Source organism: Ascidiella aspersa, chromosome 4 (assembly GCF_963924565.1).
Source record: "Ascidiella aspersa chromosome 4, kaAscAspe10.2, whole genome shotgun sequence".
Classification (NCBI taxonomy): domain Eukaryota; kingdom Metazoa; phylum Chordata; class Ascidiacea; order Phlebobranchia; family Ascidiidae; genus Ascidiella; species Ascidiella aspersa.
The window spans coordinates 12,001,201-12,016,154 of record NC_139450.1 but is presented as its reverse complement, the minus strand read 5'-3'; the positions used below and the strand labels follow the sequence as shown (position 1 = coordinate 12,016,154).

At 37.1% G+C, this 14,954-nt stretch overlaps 1 protein-coding gene across 1 annotated transcript; it reads right to left on the bottom strand.

Annotated features, from left to right (window-relative positions):
* Positions 1–279: 279 nt before the first annotated feature.
* Positions 280–13,922, bottom strand: LOC146147891 (spliceosome associated factor 3, U4/U6 recycling protein-like). Its single transcript, XM_083387957.1, has 24 exons — positions 13,772–13,922; positions 13,524–13,649; positions 13,353–13,458; positions 12,940–13,010; positions 12,414–12,527; positions 12,237–12,342; positions 11,934–12,070; positions 11,387–11,542; positions 10,897–11,028; positions 10,178–10,283; positions 8,658–8,750; positions 8,415–8,586; positions 7,739–7,937; positions 7,029–7,173; positions 6,842–6,934; positions 6,236–6,358; positions 6,029–6,109; positions 5,600–5,697; positions 4,720–4,851; positions 4,019–4,084; positions 3,084–3,236; positions 2,502–2,594; positions 2,264–2,340; positions 280–1,440 (listed from the first exon to the last, which is right to left on the bottom strand). The coding sequence occupies exons 1-24, from the start codon at positions 13,889–13,891 to the stop codon at positions 1,254–1,256; spliced, it is 2,886 nt and encodes a 961-aa protein (XP_083244083.1). The 5' UTR covers positions 13,892–13,922; the 3' UTR covers positions 280–1,253.
* Positions 13,923–14,954: the final 1,032 nt, after the last annotated feature.

Here is a 14,954-nt window from a genome sequence, read left to right as displayed (position 1 = left end):
GTTTTCATCAAATATATCAGATTTTATTTTTGTAACTATATATGAAGATTATTATAAAACGCATAAACATTTTAAGCTTTTTTAACCCATAAACAATCTGAACCATATCGCGATTAAACACGGATCCTTGCACTGAACTAAAGTGAAATTTCTAGCAAGAGCCTTGCGGCAACGGAATAGAACAATGACTAACCTTTCTTCGGTCTACGCGGCACGGAGTAACTGGAAGTGCGAAACGACTGCCAATCAATCAGACAGAAGCTTTAATTTTATTGACCAAAACGTAAAACGGCAGTGCGAAAAAAAAATCTCTGAGAAGCCCTGCAATGCCTTGGGGATATATTTCAGAAAAGTGGCTTCTGAGAACTGCGATGTTGGGTGAACGTTACAAAAAATAGTTTAGCAAATTATTTTTCGTTTTCTTCCAAACCAACAAAGAACTATTAGCGAGAAAAGTATGAAAGATAATCTTTGATTGTTTACAGCGGTCGCCCAAAGTAGCGCTTAAATGAGATTATGTAAGTTTACCAAGCTTTCATGTTGCGACACGTTAATTCCAAATATATACGAGCGCAGCGGTTATGACCACTATGCATAACTTCGGATGCTTTCTCTTAAGGCTTTACCAAGAAAAAGTAAGCAAACGTGAACTTATTTTGCAAATGCAATGTACTAAAGAAGAAGATGGCGTAAACAAAAAGTCGGCTGCCTTGCTAGCTTCTGCACCAGATTGCAACTGACATTTTAGCACCATAACCTATTTTTTATATATATTTGACGTTTGCCAAAACTGAGTTTGAATTTTGAACTAAGAGTGTCGTACTTAAAATAGGCGTTTTCGAAGGAACTGAATATTGGAACACGATAAAGTAATTAGGCCTGCCATTTGTCGTTCTGCTGAGATTTGCGCTGCAAGTAGACACAGAGTAAACGTTTAAAAAGTAGTGTTGCAAGTAAATGCATTGGCAAGTGGAGATGTACGCCAGTTCGAAAAGGTGGTATTTTTATGTATACCATAAATAAAAATGTAATAAAACCTAATTAGTAAAAATTACAGAAGCCAATCACAATTTTACTGTTGTTGCGCAACCCATACTTTTTTAAACAAACCAAGAAAAAAAAAACGTAACTTTTCCGCAAACCAAACTCCAAAATCGAAACAAAAGTTCATTGCCGATCGGACATCGTACGTTCTTCCAAGCTGCAACTTCGCCCAATTGACTCAAGTGACGATCAAGTACGACGTTACCTAACTAGGATTTAAGGAACATTTTCGCAAAGTCCTTATTGCTGAGGGCCTTTGCGTCCTTTATCGGGTTATCGTTGGCGTCCTTCGTCGGCTGTGCTGAGTCATCACTGCGCTGTGATTGTGCCGATGACTTGGCCCTTTTAGGCAGCGACCGAGGAATGAGACTGATTTGGGTCCGTCCTCGTCCGCGTCTGTTGAGGGGAAACAAGCTTTAACTTTTTATATCAAGGTCAACATTCGTATTTGATTTTAATAAAGCGTACACAGAGGTAGTTACCTATACTAAGCTGTGTTTTAGACCCATTTTGTACAATATATCTAGGTCCGAGTACCTAAAAAGGTTTACTTGCTGTGCTTTCTTAAGTTAATGATTTTCATGTATACAAGCCAGGCTGAAAAATCTAGCGCCGAGGTTGAAACTCACGACCACAGCCAGACCGGGACCGTCGCCTTACAAACTAAGCTATACGCAAGCTCAGGCGGTAAACGTCAATGAACAACAATGATACCACTGCCAGTTGCATCCTTTTCGTATGCAAAACTTCTTGTTTAAGTGATTTTTTTATAGCCTAGGCTTAACATTAAATTTCTCAATTGATCGACTGATGTCGGCCGGCAACCTGAAAGCTTTGGTGTACTGGTGTACTGGGATATGTGTTATGTACCTGTAGGGGTATCGTATGTCAAAAGGACAACTTTCGGAGGGCAATATCACATTTCTACACTTATGTGCACGAATGTTTCAATTTTTAAACAGAACTTATAGCTTAAAAAAGTGAATGGTAACAATGTCTCTTAGTGGCTCTTCCCCTTTGTAAACAACACACAGACGCCACAAGGGGACGGTGGAAACCCAAATTAGAGAACCACGAACCCAGACTTGGACAACTAGATTTATTTTAGGTTTTCAAAATTATATTCGAATTAGAATTAGATGATTATAGATTTTTTTTAATTATTTAATTCATTAAATTAGAAAACTAGAATTATCTAGTTGTCCAAGTCTGCACCAACCTGCCGCCCCTAAACAGTTCCCGGTCGTCTTGCTGCTGGGCTTTAACGTTGCGAGCAGGCGGGTTGCTAATGGCGACCTGCAAACACGTGTTGACATATAAAGTGAAAGTGAAACAAGATTAAAAAGTTATCAAAAAAATCAAAAGTGTGTCTAAACTGTAGTCGTTCAGAATATTTTACCTGCTTTTGAAAGTTTATTTCACGTTTACCAAAAAATATTCTTTGTAAAAACATATACTTTTATGGTGTGGCCGTCGATGAGGGTTTCGTCAGTCTTCATCACAGCTTGAGTGGCATCCGACGCCGATTTGAACTCTACATAAGCACGACACTGCAACAACAAAATAAGCGCATAACCACCATTAATTTGACACACGAGAAAACTTTTCGTCAAAAAAATCATTCCAAAATTTTTAGCCAGCACTGGGGTCCGCGAACATCTGGAGGTCCGTGAGACTTTCTCAGGGCCCTCGCAGCATCTTCTAAAACATTATTTGACAGCTTGTGGACTGCAATTTTTTCTTGAAAGTAATATCTTAAGGTAGGGTAATTACTCTTTTTTTTTTGTAAACTGAATGCAAGGGATGTTGCAATAAGAGGTAGGGTATGGCCTCTATATTACCAGGCGGAGTCCGTGGGGATAGTACACGATGCCAGGTATCGGCACCTTTTTGGCATCTATTTTATTTCAGTATTTAAGTTCTTGTTCATGATGCGCATTGTGCAGTGCATCTCCCTTGACAAAAACATTTACAAAAATAGTTTCCCATCGGGTATCGAGTTCAAAGGTCGACGAATTGCCAAAAAATCGGCCACTGACCTTTGACCTTCCATCTCTCGCAGTGACGACGCGCACCGATTTAAGTTCTCCATGTTGTCCGAACACTTCGCGTAGTCGTCCTTCGTTGGTGCCCTGCCACAGGCCGGACACGAAAAGCTTGTGCCGTTCCATGGAGACGTTATACTTGAACACCTGAACAAAACCGACTTGCTGTTTAATAGAGAAACAGCCCACACAACCAATTTGGGCATTTTTACAATTGGAAGCGGTAAACATGTTTTTCTAACACACATTTTTACACAGTTTTAATTGACTCTCGTGTTTATGTTATGTTTGAGGTTTTGGGTATGTTTTAATATCGAAAGTTTGACACCGTAATTTTTGGTAGTAACCTTTTTTTAACAACTTCGCATGATTAGTACTAACCCTCCTGTAGCTCTCTTGTTATTGGTGGAGTGGAACATTTACATTAAATTTTGTTGAGCAAAGGTATGTGTACGGTTCACACATTTAGTTTCAGGAAAAATTAGGCTTTCGGCCGCTTACTAGTTTGCCACCCCTGATTTAAAACGGTTTTCAATGGTGTTCCACGCACTGCAGCTCTTTTCACACACAAACATACCAGTTGTCTCACTGTCGTGCTGGATTGTGAACAAACGATAAAGAGATGTAGATAGGGGTCAATTAAAATAATAAAGCTTACGGGAGGGCAATTGACACCTATATCACCGAAAAGTAACCGTTTTAGGTTTAGAAAAACCGAGGCCGCCCGATCTTAAAACATTAAAATGCCTTACAGCGTTTTACAAGAATGTTTTACAGTAACCGCAAAATCTTATCTTTTTTAATACTAGTTACATAGTAATATAGTTAAACTTGTCCCGGGGTATTTGTTTTACCAAAACTCAATTGCGGTTAGTATTCATTCGCAAAATAACAGTGGCAATGAACAGATAGTCGGACTAAAACCTCACCTTAAAATCTGGATGTTTGGATTTATCGACGTTTGGAGATACGAACATCGGGCGGCCTTCCAGGTCCTTAAAAACATCAAACAAATAATAAAACACAGATTTATCTATAATATATCAACCAACTTTTATTAACTAAAAGTAGAACATAGTTATTCTAAAAAAAATAATACAACATAAAAACACACGGTTTTATATATTTAGCGGGCATCAAAATAATTCGATTTTTTCAAGTTTTTTTTAATCGTACATTGTATAATCGCGCCAATTTTTTTTCCCATAATAAACTTAAAAGCAAGAAACACCATGTAATTTTGTTATCACTGAAGTCCTATTTAAGAAATTTGTAAAATAAGTCCAAGTCAAGTCATTGTTAGAACAAGTCAACTCTAAGGCAAACCACTCACATAAAATAAAACAAAAACTATTCAAATTGATAAACTCGTCCGATTATGAGCAGTAACTCCCCTAAAAAGCAAAACAAAAACATGTAGCAATCTAGTCGTTTTGCGTGCAAAAAATGAGATAAATAAGTCAATTTTATAATAAAACGTTAAATGAAAACACTTAATTTCAACCAGTCATTTGACTTAAATAATCAAGTCCAAGTCAAGTCAAGTCATTTTACCGTAACGACTCAAGTCAAGTCACTGACTTAAGTCATTACAACACTGAAAAATAGTTACAAGAAATGTACCGATTACCTGTCGATCGAGTTCCAGTGCTTTAGCTACCGCGGCTTCATCGACAAACTGCACATATGCGAATCCACGCGGTTTCTCCTTGTGGTTCCGTACCACGCGCACCGAGTCGATTTTACCACATGAACCGAACGCCTACAAGCAAACAAGTTTGTAAGTCAGTGTTTCTCAACCTTTTATGGTTAGCGGCAAACCTCAGAAATAATAATTAGATTGCGGCACACCTACGAGATTTTTCCATAGATAATTCACTAAAATAACAAATCATAAACGGAACTGAAACAACACACATGAACTCTACACAAAGTAGGAAGTTATAATTGGATTTATTCCACTCTAATCTTACACAAAAAGTTAAGAGTTTAGCAAAAATAAGATTATTAAAGATTCCTAAATATCTCTCGGCACCCTTGGGCATTAGAAATGGCACCACAGGGTGCCCCGGTTGAGAACCACTCTTGTAAGTATTTAAAATGAAGCTGTACTAAACACAGGGATATTGGAAATTATTTTCGACGGAAAACCTATTTAAACTAGGTGGCGCAAGAACTGGATCTGGGCTTAAAAACGCCCGAACAGACGCTGACAGCTAATTGTGTAGAAATATCACTCGTCTGGTCAAAAGAGAGGTGTTTAACAAAGAAACAATACCGTGGTACGAAAAAAAGTTCATTTTGGCTAAGTTGGTTTTACAACAACACTACATTATCAATCTGTATCAAAGTAAAAGTTAACAGCATAGAAGTCAATCGAATATATCTGAAAGTGTTTGCATGGACACGTGTTGTTCTGCAAGTTAAGAACATTTTGCGGTTTTGGTGTGATAAATAAAGTCAGTTTTGATTTGTAACACAAATAAGTAAAGAAATAGGAAAACAAAAACCTTTTCCAGCTTTTCTTCGATTGATTCGACATGGTAACCGATATTACTGACAAAAACGGTCAGTTTATCGGTGTCTTCAGAAGGCGGTGGTCGCTCATCTGAAAACAATAAGTGAGTTAACACTTCAACAGTTTCCCCAAATTACCTTATTTTCACTTAGTGTGTATAGCTTAAAGGTATAATAGTACAACGCACTAAGATAGAGTAGTTATTAGCCTACAGCTGACTACCTATTTTAGAATATAAGGTGGCAAAGTTGCTACATTCTAATTTTTTGCAAGAGTACTATAATTTGTCAAGTAAACTAGCAATATAAGGGTATCCAAGCATTAATAGTAAGCAGTCGTAAAAATAAAATACTTTGGATAATTATTAGTTATTAAACACAAACCTACTAGTACATTGTATATAACATTACTCAGCACTTACTTTTGGAAACTTCTGAGTTTTTAGGTGCGTTTATTCGGGCAGTCTTGGCATCAGCGTCGATAGTTTGTGAGGCAGCCTTGTCTGCAACAATTGAAAAAGGAATAAGTCCTAACAACTATAAATCGAACAAATGAAAAGGGGTGAAACCTAAAATGATATATTTCTAAGTTGCCTAATCAATACAATGATATACTATTAACGTCACACCGTCTTCGTCTTTAGGACTTGGGTCGGGACGAAATCCCGGCGGTGGAGTGATTTTGGCTTTTGGCGTAGAGATTTCGTCGCCTTCAGGTTTCGCCTTTGCTTTCACAAAGCGCACAGGGAGGCCTGAAAACATTGCTTTTAATTTTTCAAACGAACTCATTGTTACTTTTTAAATTAACAAACGATAGGCGGCATGACAAACTGAATGGGAAAATAGAAAGATATCTCATCGCACTTACACGTAAATGATGACAATGGCTTCAAATGGGAGCAAATATACTTTGGACTTTCCTGTCTTAGTCAAAATCAGTCATTAATAAGTTGTAGTCTTTTAAGAGAGAAATATATTTCGCCTCAAAATATGAACTCATCAGTCCCCTAATTCGAAAAAATTCAGACTTTGAATAAGACAGGAAAGAGATTTTGCGATCACAGTTAGTTTTTAAGCAAACCACATTTTCAAAAATGTTTATTGTTTTACATGCAAACGTAACGAGACTACGAAACAGGTTCGCTTGTTGGTTAATGCAAGATACATAAACTGGAAATTGCATTTATTTTAAGAAATATACGAGGAATGACTGAATAGACTTTTATGCGTATTACCGGCTGGCGCTTTAAAGCCATCAACGTCATTCTTTGCTGGTGATTCTTCGTTTTCTTGCTTTTGTCGTTTGATGGGAACCGCGTCGTTGTCAACTGTGACCAAACAAAAATTTCTCAATATTGTAGAAAACAAAATTTTATGAAACCAATCAAGGTAAAATGAGCAGCATTAAGCCAATGTTCTCACCAGAATCCCTTCCTCGTTTTTCCGGCGTTCTCTTTTTTTGTGTTTGTTGTCTGCCCCTTTTGCCCCCTTGACCTTGACCCTTACCATGGCCGCGTTGCTCGTTATTACGTTTGTTGGGTCCACGATGTTGCTGTTGCGTGGCAAACTACAAAGTGCATTGGGAATCAAAATATATCAAGTAACTTAATTGTGATATTTTTAGATAGCCTATTTGTGGTGGAAATTTTTTTTAGTAAGTCACTGTATAAATTCACACAGTTTTAGGCGGAAGATTGCCTGTGTGCCTTTAAAGTACTGTAATGATAATTTACATTACCGTTGATAATTTACTTTTATGAAAAAAAATACAGTTAAATTGCCGTTCAGGTAAACCAGTCCACGTCGCCCAATACCACACATTCTTTAACTAGATACTAAGCCCAAAATCAAGCATCGATCAAATGCAACGGACTCCAGCCATAAGACCGAGATAAGAACAACATCAACGTCAGAATAAAACACAATTCAAGGCCAAAATAGGACTAATACCTAATGGTATTTGTATAGTCTAAATTGGAATAAGTCCTAAAACAGTCGGAATAACACCTAGAAGGTCAAAATCAGGCCTAAACAACACTTTACCTTACCCCAAACCCACTCCTAAGTACATCACGAACTCCCCTAATAATTTCAACACTAACCCCTTATTGTGTGTTACCAAGGCAACTTACCCTCTCTTTGCGTTTCGCCACTTTGGCCAGACGACCTTCGATCCTTCGTTGCGCTTCATCGAGCTCGCTCAGTGATCCGTGCTCCCGCTCAAACTGCAGCAAGGTGGCGCACGCGAGCTCGGCCGAACCATCGTCGGCGGCGGAGTGTTGCGCCCCCTGGCGGAGGACCGACCTCGCGTGTGTGACGTCTCCATGACTCCTGGGTGTAGAAAATTGTTTGTTTTTAAGCAAAGGTTTGAAGTTGTTTGCCCTATCAATAAGAAATTTAGGTGTTTCAGTAAAACAATATTACACAATCCTAATCGAAGTCGTTTCACTCCCAAGTGTTTTTTTTTTGCATATTATCGTTTTAACATTGTGAAATATCTGAATCTCGTCGGACCATGAACACTTGCCCTGGCTATGGCTACCCACTTCTTGGTAGGCGAAAAGCGATACAAACAATAAAATAACGCATTCCGTTATAATAAACGCCCCAAAAGTCAAGTAGGATATATAATATGGACTTCCCAAAAAAGTACCCAATTCTATTTCCAAACTAACGACATTGACACAACGAATCGTGAATGATTCGGCCATAATTCTCATCCTGGGTTTACAGCCAGCTAAAATACTCGTTTACATACATTTGATCGAAATGTAGACCGCATTACATGCGCATAACATGCCTTATTACATTTCAAGTTGAAAGTATTCCAGCCAAATCTTCCAGTTGCGCCTGGCATCCGAGTCCTTCATGACGTCATCGATGACCTTCCGGGCCTTGGTGACGTCATCAAAAAGACGAGCCTCGCAGCGAGCCCAGTATGTCCACAAGGTGTAATCGGGGTCGCCAGTCTCTCCGAATCCTAAAAAAAGTTATTTTGTCAAACGTAGCGTAATGTGCATTGCACTCGTTTGTTGTTTGGTTAAAACTTACCCGCCAGCACATTGTTGAGCAAATGTGTAGTCGCCTTTTCGAAAGTGGCCCGCAAAGATTCCAATGCCAAAGCTTTGTCGGCGTCGGTGCAACCTAAAATGTGTTTTACGTCAGTAAATGGCGGAGATTTCAAATTGCAAGCAAAGTTTAACAAAAAAATATATATATTTGGTCGCAGTGCTATCAGCTTCGGTAAACTAATCATAACCGTGTAGAGGTAAAATTTATTTTTTCAACATGAATATTCAAAGTCATTAACAGCATGCCGTTGTTTTTTGAATAAAAATATTACGATTTAAAATGACAATAGCCTTTTCTTTTTACGAACGGGAAACGTGTCACCGTACGCAGTTTGCGTTGAAAGAAATGCAGTTTTGATAACCGGATGTTACCGATTACTATAATTTTGCATTAAAATAATCGTCATCGAGCATCAAGCCGTCACCTCCACTGACGTTTGGTTGCAGGTGGCACATAAAAGTACGCGAATTTTAAGAGGCCTGAATAAATAAACTACTAAAATAGGTTTGATATAAACGAGTTTTCATCGTTATTTTCGTGGTTTGCCAAAGGTCGCCGACAATTTTTACTCTCTCGGAAACCGTTTGTAAAATGTCGTTAGTTAAACTTTTTTTTACCATACATATTTTTTTGTTCCTAGAACCCAAAGCAGTGTGTTTTATATTGGGGTGGTGTAAGTCGAGAGCCAAAAATATGAACAATATTACGGCGAAGGTTCAAGACCTTTGGAACTATTTGCAACGCTTGGCCGGCCTTAACAAAACGCAAAAACAGCAAGGTGATGAATTTCATTCAACGAAAGAGGAGGATGTACCGAGCACTTCGCACGAAATTAAAAAAGTAACCGAGCAGAGTATGCACAGCGAGGATAAAATAAAAAAGGAGGAACAAATGAGTAAACAAGAGCAACAAAGGAAAAAAGAATACTTTTCACACTTGCGAGATGGCAATTTGTTCGAATAAACAGAAGAATCAAGAGGATAAAATAGATTATTTTTAAAAATTGTTTTACGTTCAGAAAATTATAGATATAAAAATAGGGTATTTTTTGCGTAAGCGTGTCATTTGTACTTAATTATACTTTATTTCTGCTTTATTTCACTTTGTTATTAAAATGTTTACTATCTACTGTTAATTAATGTGTCAATTTACGATACACTATTTTTACGTTAACATTAAGTTTGGAGGTATCAATTTTAGCGAATTGTTCAAGGTTTCGAAATGTGTACATCATCAAACGCCGTTTCCGCTTCCTTTTTAATTCATGGATTGTAGGACATTTTTTTATACAGTTCTTTCCTTCAACGGCAAATTTAATGTTTTCAAGTTCTATGCTAATTTGTTTCAAGCTTGTATATATGCGGATTGCTACATACAAGTTTGAAGAATAAACCCGCAGACATGTTTCATGTAAAACAAACAAGCAAAAGTTTCGTGTTCGAAAAATAATTTATAAAGCATTCCCGTTTTACAGCAATAAATACCATTCTTTATCTCACCAGCCACCCGTCTTCTGCGCTGGTCGCAACAAGCTTGCCAGAGACGAGCGTAGTCACCAGCAGAAGCAAAACCAGCGGCAAAAGCATCCTTCTCCACTTCCTCGATCTAAAAACATAACAGACTTGAATAAGGAACATTTAGTGTTGCAGAACATTAGCGCTGTGTTTTTTAATTTTGTAAACAAAGGCCTGCGGGCCAAACAACAGGCCTGCGGGCCAAATCCAGCCAATGAATATTATCAGGCCCGCCACCTAATTTACGAAATGGGTAACAGACCAGATATCATACGAAAAATTTTCAGCCTAAAAGCGTAATGTCTACCCTGGATTAGAACTAACAAAAACAGGGTTCGCCAACTCATAAAATTGATTACGGCCCGCAAACACCTTACTTAGGTCAGTTTTGACCCGCGACTAGGAAAAGATTGCCTACCCCTGGTCTATAAAATAAAAAAAACTAACTTAGATTTCTAAGCCGAATATTGCGTACGATTCTCAACATCAGCCAACCACGTATAATTTTTATCGAACATAAACAACAAATTTACGCAGTACAACAAGAGTAAAGTGAAAAAAGAGAATCTAGCTTCACAACATTTCAACAAAGTATTCAGCTTAGCTGGTGACTTGTTAAGCTAGCCGGGCATTTTAAAATTCTCTTTTATTGCTGATGGGCCGATTTAGGCAGCATGGTGCGCGTTCTAATTTCGATCTCTTACCTTCTCTTGACTTTCGTTGCAACGCTCCAGACATTCGAGATAGCTTTGCCAAAGTTGCGAAGTCCATGGACAGTTGCGCACCGATCGTTCCACCACAGCCAGCATAACCGGCCCGTGTTTTACAGTATCCGACTAAACCACAGGGAAAAGGGTGCGTAAACGCTACAAACGTCTAATCGGGGTGCTATCTCCAAACTAAACCGAATTGTTACAATTAGCGTTAAACCAGGCACAATTTCGGGAACTTGGGACGTTATTAGTTTATTGTCTAACTCGAAGAACTACCGCATTGCTAGCATACTTCAAATTAGTTATCAAAAAATCATTTTGTAGGAATGTTTCTCAACAGATGTTTCCATTCAAGAAAAACTACAATTGAACACATTTCGAAACATTGTTTCTCAGACAGCAGTTAAATTCGCAAACTAACTTGTGGCGCAAAACGGAATCAGTTGCCTTTCTTTTTTCCGGAACGTTACAATATTCATACCAGGTACTTGATGTATTGCAGCCAAAGTTCGGCGTCCAGGCAGTTATCGACTATCGCTCGCTCGTAAATGCACTGGACACGTGAAGGATCCTCGCTCTTCATTTCTAGCTCGATGTAACGCTGGTAGACCTCACGTTTTGTGCCCTCAGCAGCTTCCTTTTAACAAACAGATAAAAGTTTAATGCAATACGAAAAACAGTAACGCGAAGGTTATTGCTGCTGTGAGGGTGCATTTCTTCGTTTATACCTAACATTAGTGTAGTAATGCAAATCAAACAAGAATAGCTCCTTTGGTAAAATATTTGTTATACTACCATCCAATGACCCACAAAGAGGGTGAATCTATATATTTTTTTCTGTTACAAATTTTTAAACATATTTTTTTCTGATACAAATATAACAATTTATGCAAAGCAAAGCAGTCACAAAAAAAAACGAAATCCTATTCTACTATTTATAAAGTAATTCACGTTTGAGCAACAAAAAGTCGTTCAATATAATTTAACCGATAATTTATATTTTTTAAATTGTTTAATGGAATACTAACCAATTCACTTTCCAATTTTAACAGGGGCTCCAATTCATTTTTGCAATCATCGTATGTTTGTTGTAATATTGCAGAAATCTCTCCATCCTCATAAGTGTCATGCCACTCCTTATATTCAGCCATTGTTGTTTCAATACCTGAACAAAAAAATACAAAAAAGACTAATCTGTCAGATAGCAGAACATAAAGAGTAGCAAAATTAATATAGCAGAACGTATTGTACAGTACTGGCCTCATTGTAGTAAGAAATTATTTACCCAAGCTTTTTTTATGAACTAGAAAACACAGATGTAATACTATTACCTCTCAGCGGTATTGCGAGCTGTCTTGTGAAAAGTGATCCGACTCTGGTGACCTGGGCTAGAATTTGATCATTCTGTTCAGCTGTCGTTATGCTTCCGGGGGCTGGCTAGATTTAAAAAATTAAAAAAGAACAAGCTAACTCAAATTTTCGTACAGAAATGGCAATGGTCAACTTACCTGGATTGTCATCAAAATAACATTTTCAATTTCCCGATAGGCCTCCCAGATAGACACTCCTTTGGTGACATGGAGTCCGACGGAGGAAAGGGCTCTTTCCATGCGACTACGGAGCTGCAAAAACATAACGGAAAAAATGTTACTTTATTCTTTTCTGAGTCTCATATAAAAGTGGCAAGACATAAATATATATTATATTTTAAAGTCTTCTACAAATTATAAACTGTGGTTGGTTGGGCACCACCTAGTGCCGTTTTATTATCACTTTCTACCACCTGGTTATAAAAACACTATCTCCCTTAAGTTTATTAAAGCCATAAGATAAATAAAAATCTTGCTGCCAGCGCAAGCAGCAGATTTTAATCATAGGTTATTTTAGTGTGGCAAGGAGAGAATTCAACTTATGGCAGTTGAAATAACATCACGCTTGAGTTCTTAAACTATTAGGACTGGATATGACCATTAGTGGTACATGTACCATAGGTTGAGAACAAGTGATTGAAACTAAGCCAAGAAAAAGTTTTACCTTTGAAATACCTTCTTGTTCACCAGTTAATCGAATAGAATATTGCGCATATTCCAGCCATAATTCTGGACCTAAAAAAAACATGCATAATATGAGTAGAATAAATATAAGACTGCATTCAATTTTGGATAACTTGTTTTTCAAATATTATGCCTTAATGCAGTGGTTCTGTTATGTTCCTATTTAAATAACAAAAAAGTTTATTATATAATAATTAATTAGATTACCTTCCAGAGGTGCCATAGAAATTATGGCTCCATTAGGTTTAAGAGATTTGCAGTATGACATATAATCTTTTAAACAGTTTCCATAATTGCAATTTTACACATAAATACCAAGTTTCCCTTAACAATTAGTTGGGAATACCACCCCCAAAGGTTTAGAACCTCTTCCATAATGAATAAATTACTTACTCATATAGTCTTTAACAGCCAACTCAAACAACTCTTCTAGCTTTCTATGGTCTTCCTCGTCTTCTGCAAACTTTTGCTCATCTTCCAGCCACTGAAGCCACAGTTCCTGTTTGAAAGCATGAAAAGGTAAAAAAATCTAAAAGCCTAGAGAATTGGATTTTAAAAGCATACCGGCGTAAGTGGAAACAGGGCACTCATTTCCTGCCTGGCAGTTCGAAGAGTTTCGAATTCGGCCATTTTTCGTAAAAGAGCTATACGGTCAACATGTGGCTGGTAATTGTAGGGAGAAGACTTAATCTGCAGAAAAAAAATAGGTCACTTATTACACAAATATATTTGTTAGGACACCAAACGAAAAAGTCCAGCATTATTTTAACTGTTAAAACAAGTCAACTTAAAAAAAACACAGTTTAATTTACCATTTCATCCAGTTCCTGTAACTTGCGTTGGGATTCTGCATCTTCCTTATCTTCCAAACTCTCATCATCAGAAATTACATCCTTTTCGTCAGCAGGAGGATCAACACTCATTTCTTCCATGCTGTTTCTAGTTACTTACAACCTATTACCAGTTAAATTATATGCTAAAAAAAGAACCAGATTTTATACTGTATTATAAACTTGGATAAATAATCTTTCTCAAAAGACCTAATGAATCACATAAAACAAACAATATAATGATTCATACATACCAAGTTGGTACATTAAGCCTGACATACATAACTTCCGTCGAGCTTAAGGTTTTCAATATACTACTAGGCATATTTCAGAAATAACATTATTACAGCCGCTTAAATTTCAGAAGTTGTATTACAGCCGAACAATTTTAAGCTAAAAAATCATCTCACAACGAAATTTTAAAAGTTTCCAATCTAGCATATGGTTCACTACAAGACATGATAAAATCCGCTACTATTAATTTAGTAAATCCTGTGTGAAAGGTTTAATAATATTTTGTGCTTTAGAAATAATGCTTGCGGCACAGTAAAGTTTTGTGCTTTTATAAGATTAAAGGAATTAAATACTACACTTATACTTAGTTACAGGCTTGCTTTCATAGAAAACCTTTTATTTTATTATGTTTGTTTTGTAAAACTTTGACCAAATTTTCATAACATTAGGCAACCATATTAACTTTGGTTACATTAAAAAGAAAATATCAGTTATAATTAACAATTTAAAGGTGATTTTAAAAATGAAGATTTACTTTCAATATTTATAGGAAACAACAAAAACTTTTTTCAATAGCAGCCATTTCATTGTGAAGTTTATATGTGGCCCGTTCACTGTTTAAACTTTAAACGAAAGGGTGAAAGTTCCCATTAGAACAAAGGTTCTCAACCAGGAGGGGGAGGGTTACTGGGTACTTCGCCTCTAGGGAGGCATTCAAAATCGTATTTTTGTATTTATTCTCTTCAGTGTTTGTATTAATGATGCAAAGAATATTGTTTTTCTTAAATAAATGAGTTATCCCAGACTGTGCAAAACAATGCAATGCTACCAGAAATAACTTTAGCACTGGTCTAGAATCCTACCACAAGCCACATTTAAAAAAAAAATTCTGGTGACCGGGCGCAACAGATGTCACCTCGGGTGCACTTTA